Source organism: Crotalus tigris, unplaced genomic scaffold, assembly GCF_016545835.1.
Source record: "Crotalus tigris isolate CLP2741 ecotype Arizona unplaced genomic scaffold, ASM1654583v1 scf7180000020815.588926, whole genome shotgun sequence".
Lineage (NCBI taxonomy): Eukaryota > Metazoa > Chordata > Lepidosauria > Squamata > Viperidae > Crotalus > Crotalus tigris.
The window spans coordinates 234,502-259,764 of record NW_024098197.1 but is presented as its reverse complement, the minus strand read 5'-3'; the positions used below and the strand labels follow the sequence as shown (position 1 = coordinate 259,764).

General features: G+C 41.0%; 1 protein-coding gene and 1 long non-coding RNA gene across 6 annotated transcripts in view; one reads left to right on the top strand and one right to left on the bottom strand.

Moving 5' to 3' along the window:
- Nucleotides 1-24,850, top strand: part of LOC120319551 — a 29,018-nt gene extending 4,168 nt beyond the window's left edge. The window contains exons 3-21 of one of the 5 annotated variants that reach the window (XM_039368527.1): nt 496-622; nt 2,518-2,729; nt 3,013-3,175; nt 3,371-3,450; nt 5,009-5,172; nt 5,857-5,986; nt 9,322-9,491; nt 9,575-9,656; nt 10,360-10,704; nt 12,904-13,022; nt 14,281-14,396; nt 16,030-18,791; nt 19,128-19,165; nt 19,946-20,026; nt 20,341-20,457; nt 22,574-22,648; nt 23,240-23,338; nt 24,042-24,122; nt 24,553-24,850. In XM_039368527.1, coding sequence (XP_039224461.1) covers nt 496-622; nt 2,518-2,729; nt 3,013-3,175; nt 3,371-3,450; nt 5,009-5,172; nt 5,857-5,986; nt 9,322-9,491; nt 9,575-9,656; nt 10,360-10,704; nt 12,904-13,022; nt 14,281-14,396; nt 16,030-16,036 — 1,715 coding nt within the window. In that variant the 3' untranslated portion in view covers nt 16,037-18,791; nt 19,128-19,165; nt 19,946-20,026; ... (3 more) ...; nt 24,042-24,122; nt 24,553-24,850. The other 4 variants (XM_039368525.1, XM_039368526.1, XM_039368528.1 and 1 more) reach the window with 4 other exon arrangements.
- Nucleotides 14,341-24,080, bottom strand: LOC120319555. The gene is made up of 3 exons (XR_005559793.1): nt 23,978-24,080; nt 18,913-19,003; nt 14,341-14,468 (listed from the first exon to the last, which is right to left on the bottom strand). It is a non-coding gene; the product is annotated as an uncharacterized LOC120319555 (long non-coding RNA).
- Nucleotides 24,851-25,263: the final 413 nt, after the last annotated feature.

Sequence of the window (25,263 nt, the reverse complement as noted above, 5' to 3'; positions counted from 1 at the left end):
TTACTTCTTTCCCTCTTTTTCTTCACTCACCCTCTCTCCTCCTTCACCTCCACCTTCCTACTTACTTCTCACCTTCTTCTCCTCCCTCTTGATGCAGTCCAGGGGAAATGCCCGAGCAGTTCCTCTCTCAAAATTAAAACATTAATATTATATACAATAAGACTATTTCTACTTTATCTGAACTACTTAAACTTCAACCCATCCACCCCCCACCCCCCACCCCCCCTCCACCCCCCACCCCCGACTTCCCAGAGCAAAATACAGGATTATGCAAACATATTAAACATAATCTATTTAAGTTTACTAATTATACAATGAACAAAATCATAAAAGCCCTTAACTCTCTTCAAACTTTAACATCATAAGTTTATAAACAAAATCATTACTCATAGAATAAGTGAAACTTTGTAGTTCCATATTTCTTCTGAACATATTCTATCCATCTTCTCCATACGTTAAAATATCTCTCTTGTACTGTCTGCCAATTCTTACCAGATCGGGCTTCTAGCCACTACCCTGTCTACCAGAAGGGACACCTTTACAACAGCAATCCCCACTGGGATTTTGGTGCATTCAGAAGGCTGGATCACCTCATCCGAGAGACCCAGCTCAACATTTCCAGGTATGTTCAGAGGCAATTTGCTTTTTTTTTTTTTTTTTTGCCACAGTAGTTCTACTTCCTTCTGCAAATCTTTATATTCTGTTACCTTCTCCGGTTCTGTTCTGCTCTCTCCATGTATTGCCACTTCCGTTATTCAGACTTTATCTTTCTTATTGACAGTTGTTAAGTTTAGCATGTTATATGGTAGGTGCCTCTCTGTTTGAATTCTAAGTCCCAGAGCATTTTGGCATCTTCATTTTCTGTTACTGTGCCTATTCTTGCTTGCAGGCAAATAGTATTCCTTGCCGACATTATTATTCCTTTTTCTCTCTCCTCACTCATGTAACCTCACTGCGTCTTCCTCCCTTTCTCACTGAGGTTATTTCTCTACCATGTTTTCTGCCTATGTTCATTGCTGGTATAGTATGTAAAATTCTACAACTGCCCTCCAGATGTCACCACACGCCAGCAGTTGCAGCAGGCATACTCAATGGTGAAGCAAGACAGTAACTTATAAAGGAGAATATTTGTAGCTCAGAGTTGACATCAGGGGCCCTTGGTGCTCTCTGAGTTTGCTTGTTTTCTTGCAGATGTTTCATTACCCAAAAACTAGGTAATATCATGAGTGCTAGCACTGCACTGCACTAGCACGGATGATGTTACCTACTTTGGGTAATGAAATGTCTGTAAGAAAAAAAAAAGTAAGTTCAGAGAGCACCCAGGGCTCCTCAAGATAGTAACTATAATTCTGTATCATTTGGAACATTTCTGGTTCCTCTGTCTTGCAGCCTGTGAAGGAATGTACTGGGCAGTTGGATTCCCAAAAGGGAGGGTAATAGTAATAGTAGTAAAGTTGGAAGGGACCTTTGAGGTCATCTAGTCCAACCCCCTGCTCAGGCAGGAAACCCTACACCATTTTGGACAAATGGCTGTCCAATCTCTTCTTAAAAACTTCCAGTGTTGGAGCATTCATTGCTTCTGGAGGCAGGCTGTTCCACTGGTTAATTGTTCTCACTGTCAGGAAGTTTCTCCTTAGTTCTAGGTTGCTTCTCTCCTAGAGGAGTAAGAGGCAACTCAGCCCTGATACTATGTGTGAGAGAAAGAGGATGAAGACAGACCCTCCTGTGTTATGTCCTGGGCTGTGATTGACACAGCAGGTGCAGGAAGCTGCAGAGAGTCCCGGGCAGACCACGAGGCTGCCCGGGCCAAATAGACTGTCTCCAGCCTATTGCGCATGTGCAAGGCAGGAAAAATACATTGCATTTATTGGTTGATGCTACTCCCTGCAGAAGGGCATAAAAGGGATCCGCGCCATTTTGTGTTGTTCTGTTGAAGATTGAATAAAAAAGCAACTGTTGTTACTCCTGCCTCGTCTCAATGCCTTACCAACGCTCAGAACAGAACACCCTGATAGTTCTCAGAGTCTGTTGTAAATGCAGATAGTAGAGTCCTTGGTCTGACAAGATTTTGTCTATAAATGTGAAACAACGGAAACCTCAACTTGGAAGAATTACCAGATGTCATTCTTGGTTTTGAGCCTGACAGATGGTGACCAAGGAATTGTGGGAATTGAAGTCCACACACGGCGACTGAAGAATTCTGGGAGGTGAAGTCCACACATGAGCTGATGGACTGTAGTGAGGAGGTGGATCCTCAGATAGGAGGAGGTGCATTCCAGAGAAGCAAGGGGCAACTCAGTCCTGCTACTATGTGTGAAAGAAAGAAAGTGAAGACAGCATCTCCTTAACAGCTCTCAGAGTCTATTGTAGATGCAAGTAGTAGAGTCCTCAGACTGGCAAGGTTTTATCTATCGGTATGAAAACAATAAAGAACTCAGATTTGGAAGAATCACCAGGTGCCATCCTTGGTTTTGAGCCTGACTCAGCGTAGCCAAATATCTTTTTTCCCCATTTCAGGTTCAGCCATGTTTTTCTAGAACCTGGGACCTATGTGTTGAGGGATAATGGTGTTGAAAGCCGGATGCTGATTGTGGTAGTGAATGAGCAAAGTTTGGGATGTAATCCCCACACAGCTTCCTTCCAGCCTTCCTCTCCATACCAGCTGGCGCGGCATGGAGTTTTGAAGCACCCAGTGGTGAATATTGCCCCTGATTGGGCAACTATTGCAGGTAAGTTCAGCCCTATGTGGTACATGAGAAAATTTTTATGGAGTTTATGCTGTGTTTGGCTTATTATGAAAGACATTATGCTAAGTAGGAACCCTGCACTGGCCTGTATTGTCCTCTCTACTTCTATTAGGCGTATAAGACCTCCTGATTCCCCATCGCAGGCAGATACCTCCATGATTCATGGGTGTATAAGAAGGGGGTGCTTCACAATCAGCCTTGCAAAATTCTGAGCAGCTGACTCTCCTTCCCTCAATCAGCTCCATATTTCTTCTGCCCTTTTCAGTTGTCCTTTTCATCTTGGGCTTCCTGACCGTGGTGTTGACTGCCCTCTTTTTCTTACTGAGGCTCCCCAGCTGCCCTCCTAACCCAATGAAGATGTGGAAGCCCCGATGGAGGAGTTTAGGAGAGTATCACATCCCACCAGAGTATGTGCTTATTAAAGAGAGGTGAGTGGAGAAAATAAGGTCTAGTGTCTATGAAAGAGCCATCATAGATTTTTAAACTATATGTACGTTGCCCGTTGCCAAATATTATGTTTTTTTCAGTGGGGTTAGCTTCTTAGACTGTGACTGCGTGTGCCACTCTTAAGGTCAGATTTATGTTTTCCATCTCTACTTCATTCTCTCTCATCTGTCATTCAGCCTCCAGTTCCGCACAGCCCTTGGACCTCAAAGCTTTGGAGAACAACTGGATGTCAGAGAAGAAAGCTTTCCTGGATGGTGTAAGCATCTCACTTGAGGATTGGTGTTCCCACAAATGGGTGGTGAAAGTTACCTCTTTCTTCATCCTCTGGGAACAGCCTAATGCTGTTGATTGAAATGTGTTTTTCTCCAGTTCGGGCATGAACAATGGATCCTGGTCTTTAAAAAAAAAAAAAAAAAGCTGTGTTCCAAAATTGGTTTTCCAAAATGACTGAAGAAAGTCTGTCACCTTCTCCAATCAACTTTCTAAAGGGGGGGGGGAGGGAGAGAGACAGCTCTCTGCCTGCATTTGGAAATCCTTTCCTTTCTGCCTCTGTTTATTTACTTAATGATTGATAGATGAAACATGTACATGATAGATGATTGATAGATGAAACATGAACCATATAGATGATAAATTTGATAGACGGTACATGAAACAACATGAAACATGTAGATATAGATGATAGATGATTGGTAGATGATACATGAAACATGAAACAGGTGCATGATAGATGATTGATAGGTGTGTGTGTGTGTGTGTGTGTGTGTGTGTGTGTGTGTGTGTGAATGAATGGTGGTAAGATGAGGACTATTTTTAAAGCTCTGTGACAGGGGTTCTCAACCTTGTCAACTTTAAGACTTGTGGACTTCAACTCCCAGAATTCTGGGAGTTGAAGTCCACAAGTCTTAAAGTTGACAAAGTTGAGAACCCCTGCGAGTCTGTGAGATCTTCAAGTCAACATGTTTCCGGTAGTGGTGAAAGAAAGCTTCATCCAGCAGGTGGAAGCATTTCCACTCTTAGGAAAAACCTTTGCTTAACATATTCGCTTCTTCACATTAAGAGAGGAACGTTTTTCATGTCCTAATCTTCCTGCAGATTCTATCTGTCCATTTCTCCCTCAGATCTCAGGAGCAATCTCTATCTTACATTTTAAATCCCCTATCAAGTGCTTCAAGAGTACCTTGCAACTGTGTAGATGACTTTGAAGTGTGGCAAGTTTTGAGAATAGGCTGGCCATGGAAATCCTTGTCCTTGCAGATTATGCCAATCCTTACTCAAATTACGATTGGTCTTATAAATGGCAGCAATAAGAAGCAAATGTTTACTATGAGCCTGTTCCATGGAAATGAATATAAGCTGAAGAGCTGGCTAAGTTGAAAACATTTCATACCATCTGATAATCACTGATGGTTCATAATTTCCACAGTCTTCAACCTCTGTTGTGGCTTTCTGGATGCAAAGCCAGATCAGACTTTGATGCACTTGATCTAAGTTTTGTGGAATGTCCATCTAAACGTTGACTCTAGCTCCCTATGCCATCTTCCTGGTATTCTACCTTCAAAATCTGATTCCCAGATATATCGCTTTGGATAGGAAGATAGACAGCATGTAAATTTGATAAGTAAATATCCAAGTTTTGTACCACAAGAACCTCAATCTGTGGAACAGGGAAGGGGGGAAGGACAATTCAACTGAGACCACCTATGATTTGTGAGAGGATCTGGAAGCTTGCCTCCTTCATTTAACCGTTTCTTCGTGTCGTGTTCTGATCTTGAAGGTGCTAAGAAAGCCAGTATCAAGTGTGTTTCTTTCAGGTGATAATCAATTTGCAATGAAAAATCTGGAAGACTTCAGCGTTCGCACCTTGTATGACAAACTAGAAGATCAGAACTTGCATCTTGCATCACAGCTTGCGAAACACCGGACTGAAGTCTCAGTATTTTATCGAGGAATCAGTCAGAAAATTCAAAGTCTTTGGGTCAGTATTTTGAAGCAGGAAACAGATGCTCTTTCCCACAAGATCTGGCGGGTGGGTGGGGGGGATGGGGAAACTGTTATCCCAAAACATCAGGAAAGGTCAGAATTAAGAAAAGTTGCAATGGCAGGCTAGCATAAGCCTCTAGTGCAAGCCATGGTGATACCATGTGGGTCATGACTTCATCACACAGATACTACCAATGATGATTATGGAAGTGCCATTATTTGCACAGTGATGTTATGATGCTGGTGATGTTACTTCCTTCCCCCTTTTGCTGTGGATGGTCATGAGAGATGATGTACTGGAATCCAGGGCTGAGTTTCGGGAAGAAGAAGTAGAGACATATTAGCTTTGAATCGCTGCTATGCAGGAAGAGACACAGAAAGGATCCTCCCTAATTCTTGACAGTATTTATCAGAGATTTATGCAGAGTGTGCTTTAGTCTGGCAAGATTCTGTCCATTAGGTGTCCCACACCTGACAACTAGACAAGCAAGTAATTTCAATAAAATGCAACGTCACACTCCTTAGTTTGACAAAAGGGGGACTTTTACCAGGGAACTAAAGCAGTTGGTGAAGAAGGTCAAAGTCCAGGATGTAAGGTAGCGTTACAATAATACCCATGCATGCATAATCTTATCATTGTTCTTTGTATGGGTTGCAAAGTATTGTTTTCTGATATTAGGATATGATACAGGAAGTGGATTTGAACAAACCGAAGGGTTCTGAAGAAGACATCTCATATAAGGGAACCCAACAGAGTGAGAATTCTCCAACTAAATTGTCAGGGGTCTTGAAAGCAATGGGCTACTCAGGTGGGTAATTTAGCTAATTAATATTACAAAGATATCTAGGTTTTCCAGTCTCACTCAGACAACTAATTCCATTTAAAATCTGCCTATAATGGGATGGAAGGAGGAAGTAAAGCAGTTTTTTTAAGCCACATTGTCCATTTCCATTGGTGAAACCTCTCTATGATGTAGCTATTATCGTTGGAAAGGACTGTACCACAGGGCTTTTCAACCTTTTCATCCATTGTACCACTTTTAGGATAAGGCAATATCTGAGTACCACCAGTCACCTTGCAAGGTGTCAACAACATGACCCCAAAAAAAGAGGAAAAAATGATAAAGTACAGGTAGTCATCGACTTACAACAATTTGCTTAGTAACTGTTCGAAGTTACAACGTCACTGAAAAAAGTGACTTATGACCATTTTTCACACTTATGACTGTTGCAGCATCTCCAGGGTCATGTGATTTACATTCGGATGCTTGGCAACTGATTTATATGTATGACGGTCAGTGTCCCAGGATCATGTGATCAACTTTTGCAACTTTTTGACAAGTGAAGTCAATGGCTGGGGGTGTGTGGCCAGTTCATCACTCAGGTTGCAGGGTGCCTGTGGGGGGGGGGAGAAATCTGTGGGTCTCTGGTGGATGAGGGTGGGACTGGGGTGGGTGCCTTCCTTCCCTCCCTCTCTCCCATTGTTCTTTCTTTTCTTCTTTCTTTCTTCCCTTTCTTTCTTCTTTCCTTCCCCCCCTCTTTGTCCCTTCCTCCTTTCCATTGTCCCTCCCATTGTCCTGCACTACGCTGCCCAGACCCCAGCCTGGTTTTGGCAGGCACCAGAGCATTCTCACCACATGGAGTGGCCAGGAGCGAAGTGAACCGGCAACATCCCGGCCCTGCCTGTGCGCATATGGAGGCATAGAAAAGTGCATGCTTGAAGGTGGCCGTGCGCACACCCCTCCTTTGCCTGGAATTGCCGCTTGACCTGCTGCGGCCAGGCGTGTCATGTGGCTGGCAGCTTTTGGTGGTGCTGCTGGGGTGGTGAGTAGGCAAGGGGGGCTTCTCCCTCCAGGGATGGGGGGAAAAAGACACATTCTCCAACCGGCTCTTCCTTCCCCTTCTCTGGGCTGGGCTGCAATCTCGTCCGCTGCTTCTGCACCTCTTCCTTCCTCCTCCCCCCCCCCCTTGCAGAAAAAGCAAAGGCAGGCGGTGGGCCAGGGGGTTTCTCCATCCCAGATACTCCGAGAAGCAGTTTCCCTTCCTTGCCCACAGCCCCACCCTGAATTACTGGCATCCTCCACTGGAGAAATCCCTGTCTTTGCAAGAGAGGCAGAAGCGATCATCCTTTTGCAAGCAGGAAATCTTGTACGGGAATTGCAGCCCAGGATTTCCCCTCCACACACACTTTCCCTGGCTTGCCCCGTATCTGGGGTCTCCTTCCTCACCAGGAGACCCACAAGATTTCCTGCTTGCAAAAGGGCAATCGCTTCTGCCTCTCTTGCAAAGACAGGGATTTCTCCAGCGGAACAAAGCAGAGAGGTGAAGAACGTGGAAGTATGGTAGGAAGGCAGTTCCTTAGCTTCAGTAACTGTGCCTGAAGTCGAACACTTCCCACTTCCATTCCCAGCAGGGAAAATCAGCCAGCTGCCTCTCCGCCTTCTCACGAGGGGCGGGACTCTGGCCACTGGCAGCGTGGCCTGCAGGAGGCTGCAGGTATCCCTAGGGGTGCCTCTGCAGGCCGGCGCTGACCTCCTTGTTCTGGGCGGCCCTCTTGCCGCAGTTGGAGGGAAAAGACACTCGTGTCTGGCTCTGTGCGAGGCCTGATCTCTGACTGTGAGCACAACCAGGAAAATAGGGGCCAGTGTGTTGGGCTTGGATGCGAGAGCACAGGGCTGTTTGGGCCACCTGTGCTTCATTAGTAACCTTGGCTGAAGGATGGGGTGCATGGGACGCTTGGAAGCCCCAAGTGGGATGCTCGGAAGGCGCTCAGAATCTGTCCTGCTTGCACGTGTGTTTGGCTTCCATGCCGCGCCGCCACCGCTGCCTACACCCGCAGCTCCTCCTGCCCCCCCCCCCCCGCGCCAGCCATTAACCCTCCTGCCACCATGCAGGGTAAGGTTGGTGCATTCTGTTTCTCCATTTGCTTCTCAGCCTTTGCCACGTGTTTGTGGGACTATCGGTAAAAAAGAAAAAAATTTCCATAAGACTTTCTAACTTCTCGTGAGAAGTTAGAAAGTCTCATGGAACTTTTTTTTTGTCTCCCAAACACATGGTGAAGGCTGAGAAGCAAACAGAGAAAGAGAATGCAGCTGAAATGCAGGTTAGTAAAAAAAAAAAAACACTTGGGGAAGACGAGAGCATCTGGGTTAGGGTGAGGTAGATGGGAAATATCATAAGAAATATATTTTAATTAACAGGAATGATGTGATGTAAGCTTTAACTAATATTAAGCTTTAACTAATATCAGGATCTGGCTAAATGAAATAACCTGTGTGCTAATTCTATGAAGAAAACATTTTACAAGAAGTGCCAGCTGAAAGTCACAGATGGTGTAAGAGATTACGCATGTAGGGCGGTGTGATAAAATAGCCACTTTTGTAAACTCCTTTTTCAAGTGTGTGGTTTCAAGATATAAACTTCTGCGTTTTAGTGTGTTAAAGGTCGATAAGGGTCATCCTGAGTGTAACAAGTGGGTGGCCAGCTGTATAAGAATGACACCCTGGGAGTAGCCCAGGGTTCAGAATTTGTCATGCGAATGCTCTGAACCATTTTGCGCAAATAAACCTGTTTTCTCTAACCCTTCGTGATCTTGTCTTCTGATGTAAGTATTGTGGTTTTTCCACTACAAGGGCAGGGGCAGCAACCTTACCCTGTGCAGCTTCGGCAGCTGTTCGCCACCATGGACCCAGGCAAGGTGTCACACAGTTCCAGCAGACTCTCCACGGAAGACTGTGTGAAGCTGCCTCCTATTCCCCAGGCTGCTGCCAATCAGCTGGAGCTGCACGCTTTGATCCTGGGCTCTCAGTAGAACCCAGGTGACGTGCAGTTCCAGCTGACTTTGCCACAAGCCTGTGCGGCACTACTGTGGCTTCACCTCATCCGCTTTTACATTTTTTTAACATTTTTTAAGCATTTTTTACGGTTTTTTTACAGTGCTGTTCAACCCGTCCTACGCGTACCACCAGCCAGGTGCTCACGTACCGCTGGTGGTACGCGTACCATGGGTTGAAAAGCCCTGCTGCACCATACCAAAAATATTTTCATTTCCCAGGAAAAGTTCACATGAGAAGACACAGTTTCTCTGAGTCCGTAGAGGCTTCCATCCAAATCAATCCAGTCAATTTGTTGAATTTTGCCTTAGGCGCAGAGTGGCAGGAGGCTACTGAGTTAATGAAAATCCTGGGCATTTTGCTGCAAAAAATCCAGTATCAGAAAATAGCCATGAAACAAGAAAAGGCCGACAAACATGAGGATGCTAAGGAACCCAGTATGAAGAAAGGTCAACAGGCTGCAGCTGAGAAACAATGTGTGGTAAGAATAAAGCTGTTCCTGTAAGAACGCCCCGTAGCATTTCCAAGTGACAGTGATTTCTTAAAATTGTTTATCCTCTCCAGGATACCCACTTTCTGCAGCAGCTCTGGCTAAAAAACACTGGAATCAGTGCTTCCTCCTCCTCCCATAGGTGTAAAGATGAAGGTAGGGGTTTTTCATTTGATTGTGGAGCATCCCTTCCTTTCCTGATGTCATTACATTCCACCAGTCACCCAGAAAAGCCCAGGGCTGAATGGAAATTGTTCCATTCTTGTCTGGCTTAGTCCCATCCAATATTAGCAAAGTACCTTGGATTTCCAGAGGGAGGGAGCAGAGGTTTTTAAGTACCAGAACCTCTATATTTGTCCCAAATGCATGTTTAGGAAAGGTAGATCTCCCACCTGCTTAAAAGAGTCCCCCATCTATGTGACCATCACCAGGGAACATGAAACAGTCCATTTTCTCTTCAAGCCTTCAAACAAAACTAAGATGGCTTTTTTGTGTAACCGGTGTGGAGCACTGCTCCACAGGAGCATCAGGTTTGTGTGAATGAACATCAGGCTTGTGTGAATGAACTTCAAGCAACTTCTTTCCTTGCCAACCTCCTATATAAAATCAAACATTTTTAGAAGCAACACACCAGTACTCTTGCTCTTTTCCTTCTGCAGGTGAAGAAGCAGATTTTCACTAGGTCCTCTGAAAATAGCTTCTTAATCAGCAAGACTTTTTTTTACAACAAATGTGAGAGAGCAGCTCTCTGTATCTAAGATTACTTTAGGAAGTCCCCAAACCCAGGAGTCTTAGTAAATGGAGCGTTTTAGAAACAAATGAGTTAAATTAATTCCAATCCCTATCATTTTCATCCCAGGAGCAAATGGAGAAGATGACAACCATCTTTCTTTGGGGACCAGCAAAAATACATTGATCATCACGAACATAGCTAGTTTATCACCCCAACAATTTCTGGTTTATCGCTTTGGCTGCACAGTGGCACACCTGATGGGAAGAGTCTTCTGTTTGCCAGCATTGGTACTCCTATTGGCCGAAGCAATCCCTCAACAGCACTCCACGGGAGATCAGGAGGCCACTTGGCTTACCAAAGATTTGTACTATGATGCTGACAACCATTCCCTCTACATTCTTTCATCACACCTGGAGAATGCTGGGGTATTTGTGGCAGTGTTGCTGAATGCCATGGCACATGTCAAAGCAGGTATAATTCAGGGGTATTCAAGAGCTTAGATGATAGGTGCCTCCAGCTTTAGAATAAAATAGAATAACAGATTTGGAAGGGATCTTGGAGGTCTTCTAGTCCAAGCCCCTGCTCAGGCAGGAAACCCTATGTCATTTCAGACAAATGTTGTCCAATTTCTTCTTAAAAACCTCCAGTGTTGGAGCAGTCACAACTTTTGGAGGCAAGTTATTTCATTGATTAATTGTTCTAACTGGCAGGAAATTTCTCCTTAGTTTAGTTTCCATTCATTGCTTCTTGTTTTGCCTTCAGACACTTTGGAGAATAGATGGACCCTCCCGCTTCTTTGTGGCAACCCCTCTTAACTCTAGCAGGGAGATGCCTCCAAGGTTTCAGAAGACCTTAAGTAAGAGATGGAAGATGAGGTGGCTGCTGCAACAGCACTGAACCAGTTTTTATATGAGCGTGGTTATTCCTTGCAGATGTATCATTACCCAACTATGTAACATCATCAGTGGTAGCAGTGGATAATGAAACATCTGCAAGAAAATAACCAAGCTCAGAGAGCACCAAAGACCCCACAGTTCAAGCCTGAGCTATCTCTTCTCTTCTACCAGCAGTTTTTCTATCTCTTCTGGAACATCTACTTTCAACTTCTACAACATGCTTCTGCCCAAATGTGATGGAATTTCAACTTTGGTGAGGGTCATTTGGCCTTACTTCTTGAAAATATTACATTAGGGAGAGCTGGCCTGGTTCAATTTGTCCCCATCCTGTTTTTGCTAACAAATGGTTCACAGTAGAGATGGGGAAATTACTTTTACCACATTTAAATGCCATAAAAAAGATGAATGTGTTGATCTCATCTAGAGGGAGATAGAAATGAACACAGAGCTGTCAGTTTGAGAAGGAGTGTCTTTCACTTTATGTGTCATTCCACCCTGAAATCCCTTAATTACAGCTATCATGAAACACAACCCAGTCCTGTCAGTTTTAGGTGATAGATTATTGTTTTATAATATGGAGTTCTACTTTGAGGTCCTTTAATTGTAGATACCATGGAGTTCAACACAGATATTTCATTTCTGGTAACCATCACATTCATATTAAAACGTATATTTTTATTTGATAGCATGAAAGCCTTTAATAGGAAACGCTATAGACTAAATCAAGGACTATCAAATACAGGAATGACAAACTATTGCCACACCAAACCTCATCCTGGACCATTCCACCTTGTGATTGATTGACCAATGCTCTCTTCATGTAATTAGATCCAGGGATTACTTCTGGATTCTGTTTAGGAAGCTGGTCTTCATTGCTGGAGCTTCTATAACTTGCTTGTCCTCTTTTATCTGCTTTGCATCTTAGGTAACACTGGAAACAAAAGGCAAGTCACTCCCTTTGAATGCTTTCTTTGTCTTTTCACAAGCTTTTCTGAGATCCTCTTCACATTATTGCCCAATTTTGATTAATGAAGGTCTTGAACTCAAGAGTAACGTTTGGGAAAGTCAAAAAGAATGATGGAGTTTTGTGGCACTGCCCAACCCAGAGAAGCTGTTAATTGTGTGCACATTTACTCAATTTAAGCAGGACCCACTGAATTTAATGAATTCATTCTCAAATTAGCGTAGGGTTCAGCTTTGGAGGCATCCATGCAAAGACTGCACCATATATTTTAAAAAGATACTTACGTTGACACTTGGAAATAAATTGAGAGAGGAATGGGAGCTAATATTTGGCATTAGCTTTGCATTTAGTAAGTTAAATAAAGAGTGTGGGAGACACTAGAGGAGGTATCTACATGGAGTTCCACATGTGTTATTTTTTTTGGTTCCATATTGGAGATCCCAGATTGTGGCTGTAGGTTCCATTATTTTTGAATTAGAAATTTAAGGTTATCTATCCAATGGGCTTTGTGGTGAGTGGTGGGTCACCATTTATTTTGTACATTGGGATCTATGCATTTAGCCATTGTCACTTGTTCTCCTTTATATCTGGAATTTTTGCTAGAATGTTGGTTTCTTATTTGATCAGGAGGGTTACAAAAATGAAAGCTAGGGGAAAGGACCAAACAGAGACTAGAGTAAAGCTGTGAAATTTCAGGGCCATCATGTTTTGAAAGTTGCCTGCCAACTGATTCTTTCAAGAAGTTAATCTTAGAGGATGAAGAGAATTCCATTGACATCAACCCATTTTTTGTTTTAATTTTTGTACCAGGCCCTATGGAAGCCAACCACATCACCCTTGGATTTTGGAAAGAACTCAACAAAGGCATCACAGCTCTGGCAGATGCTTTTTTCCACTCTGCCTGGGAAGCAGCAGAGGTGACAAAGGAGGTAAATATAAATCTATATCTGTCCTAATTGGATGTCCAAGCTGCAGTGGCTTTTAATGATGAAGATACTGAGTTAGGGATAGGGAGATCCAGGCTGAAGTTCATCCCAATTCATGGGTACTCAATAGATAATTTTGGGGTAGAGTGTCTCTCTTCAACCTATTTCATAGGGATGTTGTGGCTATAAATTAGGGAGCCTATGCCTTGAGCTCTCAGTGCAAAGGAAGTATCTAAATGCAATAAATAAGGAAAACTCTAAAACTCATGCACTTACTTAGCAATCAATCAGTATTTGATTCTCCCTTTTTATCATTGTAGAGAAGTTGGGAAGGATGAGAGAGGGATTTCACATGGATGTATATGTGTGTGTGAAGCTAGCAGGGTGGCATGCACTAGAGACTTGATATCACCTTGTCTCCGCTTTGCAAGTATCCCTAGAAAGGATCTTCCTCTTGGTGTCCACCTGTTGATGCAGGGGGCATCATCGCCAATCCATCTTGAAAATCTGAACAGGGACAGATCTGGTTAGCCCTTGAATGGGAGTCTATGAAAAAAAAAAATCCCACAACTGTAGGCTAGAGTGAGAAGTTTAAAGAAAAAAAGCAGCACCAAAAGAAGACCATGGCAAATCACTTGCCCAATAATGTCAAGAAATTTGCATGGCCCAATCCATGAGGTCACCAGGACCTGAGGTCAACTGAAGGGAGACTTACCTGTTCAATGCCAGACATAGATTGGACTTTCCATGGCTATAAGCATCAGCCAAGACACTTGGCTTGTTCAACTTGGAAAGCCGAAATATAGACCCTTATAGAATGATGAGCCATCTGCCACTTTGGCATTCCTATTTGTGAATTAAACTCATTTTTTAAAAAAAGGAGAAGAACCACATCTGCCTACTGATTTTTTTTTCATGAAATTGCTTTTGAATCCCATGTGAAATCAACCTGCCACACTCAATTAAGGAAAATCCAGAAAAAGAGAAAGCTGTTGATTGCATAGGAATCCAGCTAGTATTTTGAAAGTATATTTGCATTGCTGTTGTTTTTAAACTGTGGCTATGAATGCATATGTATAGTTTCAAAGAATCTGAATGACAAGATTTCCCAGAAATAACAGCAAAATCTTTAGACGCTCAATTTTCACCCTTGAAAATTCATCCTCTTATCTCAAGGATGAAAATTGAGCGTCTAAAGATTCCTGGGAAATCTTGTCATTTCAAGGACTTGTACATTCCTTGTTCTTGCTCGCTCTTTTAGAGATCTTTGCAGAATCACTCACCGCTTTGTGTAGCTGCTCGGTTGAGTTTTGAAGAACTGTTGAGTGTTCAAAAGTCACCCAGGATTGGCTTCCTTGAGAGAGATCCAGAAGAAAGGTACTTGAAACTGTTTTGATTGGATTAGTAGCTTAGCCCTTATTCCAAAGGTATCCCATTCTCTTCTTCCTTCTGTGCATGGATAAATAACCCAACCCTGATTAACAATTTTCATCCCCGGAAATTGGTATGTGTGATTCAAGACATGCAATCCAACCAGAACACCTTTGTTTTTGTTTTCGTTGCATCATGGAAATAATGACTCAATCCAACACTGTCCCATTTTTGTAATTGGTACCCCACTTATCACTACAGACCGTTGGAGTCAGGCATCAAAACAAAAGGAGGCATCTGCTAAGACCAGCAGGGAGCGCCCGAGACTTTGATCTCTGTCCAAAAGGACCGTGGAGAATAGAAGCCAAAAGAAGCCACCAGGGTTGCATTTGGAAGCTACTGCTTAAGCAGTGGTGGATGTTAAACACACCTCCTTATCAAGTCTAAAAACAGGGAGGTGCAGGCTGTTCAATTCAGATCAAAAGGAGAAAGCCAGCGTGTTGGCAAGTTCAGTGATCTGGCTGAATATTCCGGCTGCAAGGAGCAAACTTATCTTTATTTGTATCCTCTTTAATAAAGCTGTAATGCACAGAAAGGGCCATGAGTAGCCTCTTCATGCTTCTTTGAGAGAATAACAGGATAACAGAATAATAGAGTCAGAAGAAACCCTGAAGTTCTTCTAGTCCAACTCCCTGCTCAGACAGGAGACCCTATACAAAATTCTGGACAAATGGCTGTCTTATCTCTTCTTAAAAACCTTCAGTGTTGGAGCACCCACAGCTTCTGAAGGCAACCTATTCCACTGATTAATTATTTAATTGTCTGGAAATTTCTCCTTAGTTCTAGGTTGTCTCTCTCCTTGATGAGTTTCCATCCATTGCTTCTTGTCCTGCCTTCAGGTGCTTTGGAGAATAGCTTGACTCCCTCTTCTTTGGGGCAGCCCCTTAAATATTGGAACACTGCTATCATGCCAGCCCTGGTCCTTTTTTTCAATCAACTAGACATACCCAATTTCTGCAACTGTTCTTCATATGTTTTAGCCTCCAATCCCCTAATCATCTTTGTTGTTTATCTCTGAACTCTTCCTAGAGTCTCAACATCTTTTTTATATCATGGTGACCATATTGTGGGAGTTGGGGGTAGATAGGAGAAATCAGAAGATTGCATGGGTAGGCAAACCTGCATTATATTAGATCTGATGAATTAATTTCCAAAGACGTGCCCTAAGGAGGCTGGAGCTAAATAGGGCACTGTTTAGTCACATTGAAGTATTAATGTGATCAGTAACCAAAATCACGGCACTTGCATCCTTGTTTGATGGGTTCAAGTGCCGTGTAAACTTTGGTGCACACATAGCAAATACATAGCCTTTGATGAATACCACACCAAAATGTCAATACAGATGTCATATGGTGCTATATATAGTCAAAAATATGTTTTTCACACTTCTGCAATAAATACTCTTTGCACCTGGAAATTGTGTGGTGTAACAGAACAAAATTAGAGACTAGGAGGGAGTATTTTCTTGGATGATTATGTAACTGTGACTCAAGTCTTCCAGTTTTCAGCATCTTTTTGGTTTTATCTTTTTAAGTGTTTCTCTCTTTTTCCATCTCTTTTTCACCTATCTGTTACACAGCCTTTGAATGGTCTCTCCAAGGAAGTACCGCAATACTCCTTTGAACTTCTTGCATTGTGTAAGTCAAGAGAGACCAATTCTCGGAAGGAAAGATGAAGTTGATTGCGCAACAATCAAAGAGGTTGAATCAGAACTGGCTCAATCTTTGAATATCCCGAGGAGCCACCAACCAACAGCTGAAGCAAGGGTGACCTAGAACTTTTCAGTTGACCGTTTTTTAATCCTTGCCTAATTTATTTAGTTTATTTTTTGGTTAAGTCTCATTTCTGAACCCAAAAAGAATAGAAAGGAAAGAGGCTTATTCCTGGTTACTGAGAAGTTCCTTTTTCCTTTTTCTTTTCCAATGTTTTCTAACTGATGGAAGTATCAATTTTCTTTAATATTTGTATTACTAAAGTGCTAAAAGATAAAGTGTTTGAAAAACAGCAAATTTTGGAATGTGAAGGACATAAGAGAAAAAGAGGAAATAAGGGGGAAAGAGAGAAAAAGGTTATTATGCTTACATTTTAAAAAAAGCATAGTGAAAAAGTGAATTATATTCTCCCATTCCTTTCCCTCTACATTCCCAACTACAAGCCATAAGAAGCTGAATCTTGCATCAAACATTAATAGTTATTTGTTAGCTTCCATTTAAATTCTAAAACTCATATTCTAGATCAGGGGTTCTCAACCTTGGCAACTTTAAGACTTGTGGACTTCAACTCCCAAAGCTGGCTGAGGAATTCTGGGAGTTGAAGTCCACAAGTCTTAAAGTTGCCAAGGTTGAGAACCCCTGTTCTAGATATCTGCATCTCCCTTGCTCTGTGATACATTGTGTTTAAGGAAGCCATTTTTGTTTGAACATAGCTCAACTTCCATTAAGAATGTACACTGTCAATTTTGTCAATTTTATTCTCCAATTTTAATTTTCCACTCTGATTAGGACAGACAAGGTATCTGTTTTCCAATATTGTGTGCTAAGTCAATTCTTGCTGAGGTCAACATGTATCTTAGTAAATTGTGATAGTTCTCATTTGTCTTTTCTGGAATTATGCCTGGTTACAAATACCTGTGGTTTCAGTTAAAGTTTTATATTTTAAAAATAAAAGAAGTGTCTTAACTTTTGACATTTTTTTCCTGTTACTGTTGACTTGTGAATTCTGCCACCACCGAACTTTTATTCCCAAGTACTAGATACAATAGTTATTTCACTGGTACCTTAAGAATGATTATATAGGTCATGACTAAAAGTGAAAAATAAGACAATGCAATATTTTATACCAATTTTCTCTTAAAAGATGCTGTACAAAACAATAAAAGTTAACTGTAATAAATGCCCCATAAAATCTAAAAGAAAAAAAACCTACATTTGTGGACAATGGGAATTGATTTAAGAAACATTTTGCTTCTAACACAATATTAGTATACGAATGGCTGGGTAATGGTCAGGAAACTTTTGATAACTTGGTGGTCAAACCAAACATTCCCATATTCCAAGAGGTCAACATCACCACCAACCAAAAGGTCTTGCTGTTGGCCATATCTGGAGGTGGAACCACAAATTGACCTTCTCCTCTACGTAGCTAAACCCGAGGGAAGGTCAACATCATAAATCATCTGATGTTTAGGACTTGTGATGCTTTGAATGTAATTGCCAATGTTCTGATTGGGTAGCCAATTTGTACATGACGATTGAAAAGAAATGACTGGAAAGAGAAATTGGTAAATGGGCCATGATGCATTGCAGATGACAAGTATGGATATGGAACCAAGTGGATATTCTCATCCAGTACGACTGTTTCCAAGAGACAAAGGGAGAGAGGAGAGGGAAGGAGGGAGGAAGCGAGAGAAATTTCAATCTCTCTTGTGGGCATTCTCAACTGTTTGAAGAATTGAAGGCTTTTGATGACCGTAGAACAAATCAACCATATATACTTCACCTGTCCCCATATCCAGGGAAACAAATGACTCTTACATAGTTGGAGAATTTGAATGGTCTATTCATTTGACAGAAGGACATAAAATCCAGCATAGGTTTCCTTTTGTGAAATAGGTTTAAAGAGAACTGAAGAATCTACACTACATTTAAGGGGCTGGTTTTTTTAATAGATTGCTCAGAAAATGTCATGCATTAAATGGTACATGAGAATTTATGGGTATGGCTCATGGTATGTTTCCAGTAAGCAAATAAATAAAACTTTAATCCTTGAATCTTTAAAACTTGAATTCTTGTTGCAAAACATATGCTGCGGGTTTTTATGTCATCTAACATGGGAGCTGATATCTGAGACACAAAAATAGTAAAAGAAAATGGGGGTGTCATTTACTTCAATATTATTTATTTCAATATTTAATTTAAGTAGTCTTTCAAATCTTTTTTTTTTAGAATCCTCAGGACATTTAATCCCAAACCAGTAGATTCTTTTTATTATTATTGTATTCTTTGGTTCTGTTTTTTTTTCTCACCAATAATGAGGGATTATTGGTCAGCTGATCTGAAAAACGGGGATATTTCTTTGTTGTTTTGCTTTCTCTTAGCTCGTCTGTTAGCAAAGATTAAGAATGTTTGCCAGTCCTCTAATAGGGTATTGTGTCACCCTTGGAGAGCAAACAAAGGAAGAACTGGGCAACGGGAAAATACGCAACCAACTTGGCTTCTAGTGAAAAGCTGTTTTGAGAGACAATTCTTGAATTACTTTCATTTGAGAGACCGTATAGAATTCAGGAAGTGAGGCAGCTACTTCTGCTCAACCATCATACTTTTTCCTGCCCTCGTGAACAACGTTAGTATGTGCAATTTCTATATTGCCATCTTGAAATCCTAACGCAGGCCCTGAGTGTTAACATTTATTTGCTATCTGATGCTGCTGGAAAGCTGTTGGGTTGACTGCTTGGAGTTCTTACCTTAAAAGGAAGGTGAAAAATACATTTCTCAAGTCATGATGTCATCTAGGGAAGCAGGACAGTTTCCTAAGGAAGTAGAACAATTTCTTCTCTGTGGGAAGAAAAGTAGATTTTTTTTCAGTTTCTGGGTGTCAGTCATTTTTTGAAGAGTGTTATGTTTTCTCTGATGTTTGATCTAATGACTCCTTTCTCATTGCATGTGTTTCTCCTTTCAGATTATCAGTAGAAATGTTTATAACTGTTCTTCATGGAGGTAAGTGACTTCTCCGTTATTTGCTTCGGTCATGTTCTGTGTACGAATCTGTGTCTGGTTGAAGACATCAGTAGCTTTCCTAAAATTGGTCAGGTAGTCCTCAACTTAAAAACTGTATCTGAGCCCAGAATTATGCCAGTCATTAAGCAGGTCACCATGGGACTGTACCCAATCTTATGACCTTTTTGTGGTAGTCATTAAGCAAATGTGGTTGTAAAGTGGATACTATAGCTGCTAAGCAAACTTGGTATTTATTCAGTGAATCCATTGTCTGCAATGGACATTGCCAGACATCAGAAATAAATGCCAGTTTACAATAAAATGCCATACATTGTGGTCACGTGTTCTCAGGACACTGCAAATTCAGGCCGTTTACCAAGCACCCAAAATACGATCACATGACTTCAGGGAATGGGGTGGCCATAGGAACTTCAAACCTGGGTCAAAATTAGCCCTGGGGAAGTCCGTCATAACTTTCAATGCAAAGCAACTAGTCATAAGTCATGGACTATCAATCTCATTTTATGTAAGTCTCACCTATCAACCAATCCATAACTAGGAAATTACTGCAGGAATTCTCAGAATTATTGAGGTTTGCAATACTTGTCCTTGGCTATGATAAAGGCTTTGATTTGATTTGATTTGATTTGGGGTTCGCACTTTACTGCACATACTGCAAAATTTGACTGCTGTTCATTGTGATTGCTAGCCATTTGGGTTGATGTCCAGTCAAAAGTGGGAGAAGTGCTGGAATCTTTGCTTTTTTTCCTTCCTTCCTAGAACACAAGGCAGATCTTTTTAATATACACTGCAAAGTCCAGATTTTGCTAGATGGCATTAAACACCACTGTGGATGTGAAGGTAAAGGTGACACTGCTATGAATTAATAGATCTAATGTAAAATTGTGTTGGCATTGAAACCCAATTTCCGTAATAATGAGCTCATTTGAATTCACTATACATTTGCATGTTGGGTAAAGATAATCAGGGACTTGTATGAAACAGGATTGATACATTTGTGAGGAAGGAACAGGGAAACAGAAATCCCTTGTAATTCTCCCTAAGTGCATTGATTTTGAACCGTATTTACTTTGTTCAGAAAGCACGAGAAATCTATGAGGCGAGGGGACAATTTATATAAGCTATTTAACTTGTGGGCAAATTCTAAATTTCAGAGGAAATAGAATTAGCAGATGAGAGTGGCCAAGTCAAGAATTTACTTCAAAACAAGTATCACTATGCAACAGAACTCCTGGGAGAACGAGAGACTTACGTGCTGCTTAGTGTCACAAGTAAGTGACCAAGAAGGACCTTGCCCACCTGTCAAGCTGCAGATAAACATCTTAATCCTAGAATTAAGGATATTCTTTGTTCAGAATAATTGTATGTGGATTGGATTCACTAGAACACAGTATCATAGGACTGGAAGGCATTTCAAAAGTCTTCTAGTCAAACCCCCCACTCAAGGCAGGAGACTTTATACCATCCCGGTCGAAATGGTTGTCCAGTCTATTTTTGAAAGCCTCCAGTGATGGAGCACTCACAACTCCAGGAGTCAAGCTATTCCATGTATTAACTCTTCACACTGTCAGAACATTTCTCCTTACTTCTAGGCTGAATCTCTCTTTAACAAGCTTCTACCCATTACCTCTTGTCCTGTCCTCTGATGCGTTGGATTTTGAACCTAAAGCATGCCTCCTTCAAATTGGATCCATAACTTAATGATCACATTCATGTGGATTTCCCACACAAGAGGGATTGATCACTGTCACCTGTAAATATCTAGGATATTTGTTCAGTCAATTCAATCTATCTTGAAGCTTCATGTAGTATCATCTAGATGTAATGGACTACAATCCCCAGAATTCCTAGCCAAGATATATAATAATAATAATAATAATAATAATAATAATAATAGTAGTAGTAGTAGTAGTAGTAGTAGTAATAATAATAATAATAATAATAATAATAATAATAATAATAAAAAAGTTGGAAGGGACCTTGGAGGTCATCGAGTCCAACCCCTTGCTCAGACAGGAAACCCTGTACCATTTCAGACAAATGGCTGTCCAGTCTCTTCTTAAAAACTTCCATTGTTGGAGCATTCACCGCTTTTGGAGGCAGGTTATTCCATTGGTTAATTGTTGTAACAGTCAGGAAGTTTTTCCTTAGTTCTAGGTTGCTTCTCTCCTTGATTAGTTTCTATCCGTTGCTTCTTGTCCTGCCTTCAGGTGCTTTGGAGAATAGCTTGACTCCCTCTTCTTTGTAGGATATTGGATATTGGAATGCTGCTATCTTGTCCCCCTTCTCTTCATTAAACTAGACATACCCAATTCCAGCAACCGTTCCTTATATGTTTTAGCCGCCAGTCCCCTAATCATCTTTGTTGCTCTTCTCTGTATTCTTGGAGTCTCAACATCTTTTTTACATCGTGGTGACCAAAACTGGATGCGGTATTCCAAGTGTGGCCTTCCCAAGGCATTGTAGAGTGGTATTAATACTTCATGTGATTTTGATTCTATCCCTCTGTTAATGGATTCTATCCCTCTGTTAGGTTGTAGTAATGATTAGTGGAAGGAGAAGGTTTTTTAGAAATTACAGAAGCAACAATTTGTCTTCAAAAATCTGGATTCTTGATTCCTTAACTTTGATGCTTTGCTATTATGGTAACGTATACTCAGTGTGATATTTGTGGGGTCTTCAAGACCAGAAGATCTGTGCTCCAGAAGTAAGAATTACAAGTCCCAAAGGTGCTTTTTCAAAAGGCAACTGGAGTTCCCTTGTTTTTCCTTGAAGACGTTTCGCTTCTCATCCAAGAGGTTTCTTCAGTTCTGACTGAAGGCTTCTTAGATGAGAAGTGAAACGTTTTTCAAAGAAAAACAAACTCAAGTTCCCTTTTGGAAAGCATCTGCGCGACAGCCATGACCTGGATGACTGAGAGTCTCCGTAGACATAAGAACTACAGGTTTGCACGCCAAGGTTCAGTCAGAAACACTGGCTATAATCCAAGTCCAATATGACTTGCTTTACCTTGGTTTATAAAATAGTTTAATTGCTGGATGTCCACTAGGCCAGTTGTGATTTCTGGTGCTTCATTTTTTATTTTGCCCGTTCATATGCGTCTATCAACTTTTTTAAAAAAAAGAAGAAGAAAAAGAAGGGAGAAACTTATAGAAGGAACTAGATAATTATTATTTGGTTAATGCTTTAGGGATTATCTCTGAAGGAACTAAGCAACTGGATTTAAAATACTGGACGTATTCAAATAGATATTTGCCATCTGAAGAAAAAAAATCACGTTCAAAAATATCTTTCAGTTTAAGGAGAAAAGTCCTGATTAGCACATCTTATTCTGATTACTAGATAACAGTTGTTTCCATCTTCATGTTAATTGCTTTCTTCCCACAGATGGAGAAAAAGCTTCAGAGTCTGAATTTAGGCCACTGTTGAAGGATGAGCACATTGTTAACCCAAAGTTTCTAGGTCAGTAAACAATTTAGTTTCCATTTATTCGTAAGACCAAAAATTATCTTGAAAATAAAGCAGGGAGAAAACAACAACCTGGATTTCACCTGAATATTTTACAGATGAGATGTGCTGGAAAACATAGCTGTGTTTCATATTTTTGATTTTCATTTTCCTTTCATTTATTATTTTTGTAAAGATTTCAAACCAATGAACAAATATAATCTCCTTTCCTTTTTCTGTTTTTCCCACAACTACAACCCAGTGAGGTGGGTTGGGGGAGAGAGAAAATGACTGGCCCAAAGTCACCAGCAGGTGCTCCCTAAGACGGGACTAGAACTCAAAGTCACCTGGTGATTGGTCCATACTCACCCAACCAGATTTCATGCCTAAGGCAGGATTAGAACTCACAATCTCCTTGCTGTATCAACAGCCTGTGAACATCATTATTCTAATTGTAAGCATTTTTGTAAATAAACCATTGGCCTAAAACTGAACTTTAGTTAAACAATTACCAGTCTTGCAATTAGGCTAGTCATTATATTTCCCAACTGAAAAAGCTAGTTTAATTTGGGTGAGCTAATCATGCATTTTTTTTTCTACATAAAGCTAAATTAGGAAGTTGTCAAGAGCACAAAGGACCCTCCCCAAGGATGAAATCCAGAAGGATTCATAGAAAATCAACCTTGGATATCCCCACTGCTGAAGGTAAGCTGATTATTATGAAAAAGAGAAGCTTGGTTCGTTAAACATTTTGCGATGCTTTCCATGGGCATTTATAACAAAAGATTTGTCTTCTGAAGTGGCTTACATCTTATTTTGTCAAGAGTGCTTGTTAGCGGGATCTTGTACCTTATCCACTATCAACAAACCCAAAATACTTAGGGTTGCTTAAGTATTAATGCTTCTAAAATCAGATTGTTGATTCTTGAGAATCTCCAAGGCAGCTAACATAAAATAATAAGATGAAACTCATCTGGACTTTTTATATTTTCAACACATAGGATGGTTCCCATCATATTTCCCCTAAGACCTAGTTCTCGATGTTGTGTTCAGATAATACAAGGCCCTAGTCTTTTGCTATCCAGGTAAACACCCAAGTAATTCAGAAGCAAAAATTCTCAGTCCGATGAGAAATAACCTTCTGATCATGTTACCTAGTTGGATAATGAACCATCAGCAAGAAAACCATCAAGCTCAGAGAGCACCAAAGACTTCACAGTTCACCCTGAGCTACAAAAATTCTCTTCTGTTGGTAACCATCTTTGATGGCTTCCCAAACACTGTAAATTAATCTGGTTTGCAGTCGTACTTATTTTGATTTATATAGCAGGCCATTTCACTTACATGATTCTGGACAGTTCACAAGTTCCATCCATGCTTGATTTCTCTTTGTCTCTTTCAATGGCAGGCATAAGAAATGCTTCACCCCATGGCAACAGAACCAGGACGCCCAATCTTTCTCCAAAACAGAGGAAGAAAAACTGATTTGGTGGGTGAATTCATACCCCTGCTACATTTCTGGAAATGTTTCTTTCCTGTTTGTTGTAAAATGTGGATTAAAGCTGCTATTCCTTCTTGCCAAAAGTAAAATCACAGCATGCTGAGAGTCCTGTTAGAGTCCTGTTGGAGTCACAAACAGCTTGGAACTCAAATCCAAATTCCATAATAAATCTCCTAAAACAGGATCCCTAATCTCTCTGGGGTGTCTGTATGTGCTTGTGGATGCACATGTGTGGTGCAGATGTGCCAAGATTAATTAACTAAAGAGATGTTGGCAGAATTTAAATACACACTCTCGCTCTTTCTCTCTTGCAATACTGTGGTTTCTTATTTCCCTTTTTCTTCCAAAGCTTTTAAGGAATTGAACAAACATCTTTATTCATAATGAAAGTAACCTTTAGCAATATCTGTTATTCAAGGATCCCCATGTCTGTCATCGGATCAATAAAAAAGACTTACCTGCTGAATTCTCTTGCATTCTCATGGGGCAAATATGTGAGCCAGGAAATTATCCTGAGCATTCGATAATTGGAGTTTAGTCATCAACAACATCAACTAATTCTTCCGTGTGATTATCTGCTTTATGCATCATTAATTTGGCAGCTTTGAGTTTCATGTTCTTTTACTGTATATACTTTTGTATTGCAGCATTGTTTCAGTTTTCATTCAATTGTTTTGATATGTCTTCTAAGTGCAGGTAATAAAAATATGACACAATTTGCACGTGAGCATCTGCATTGCTTCATACAATGCTGAGAATCTAGAATGGGTCCAGGATGCACCTGTAATGGGGTATGAGAATAATCTTGAGAAAAAGAAGGAACAGCTACAGCCAAGACCCTGGTCAGATAGAGAAATCCGAGTCCTAGCAAGAATGTACTTTGAGCAAGCAGTCCTGACCCTCCCCAGTTCTAGAGAAAATGAAGGGAAAGAGCCAGATGGTTTAGTGGTTAAAGCATCCAGCTAGAAACTGGGAGTATGAGTTCTAGTCCTGCCTTAACCATGAAAGCCAGTTTACTAAGTTTGAACCAATCACCAAGAGACTGTGAGTTCTAGTTCTACTGAAAGTTGACTGGGTGACTTTGGGCCAATCACCGGGAGATGGTGAGTTCTAGTCCTGCCTTAGTCAT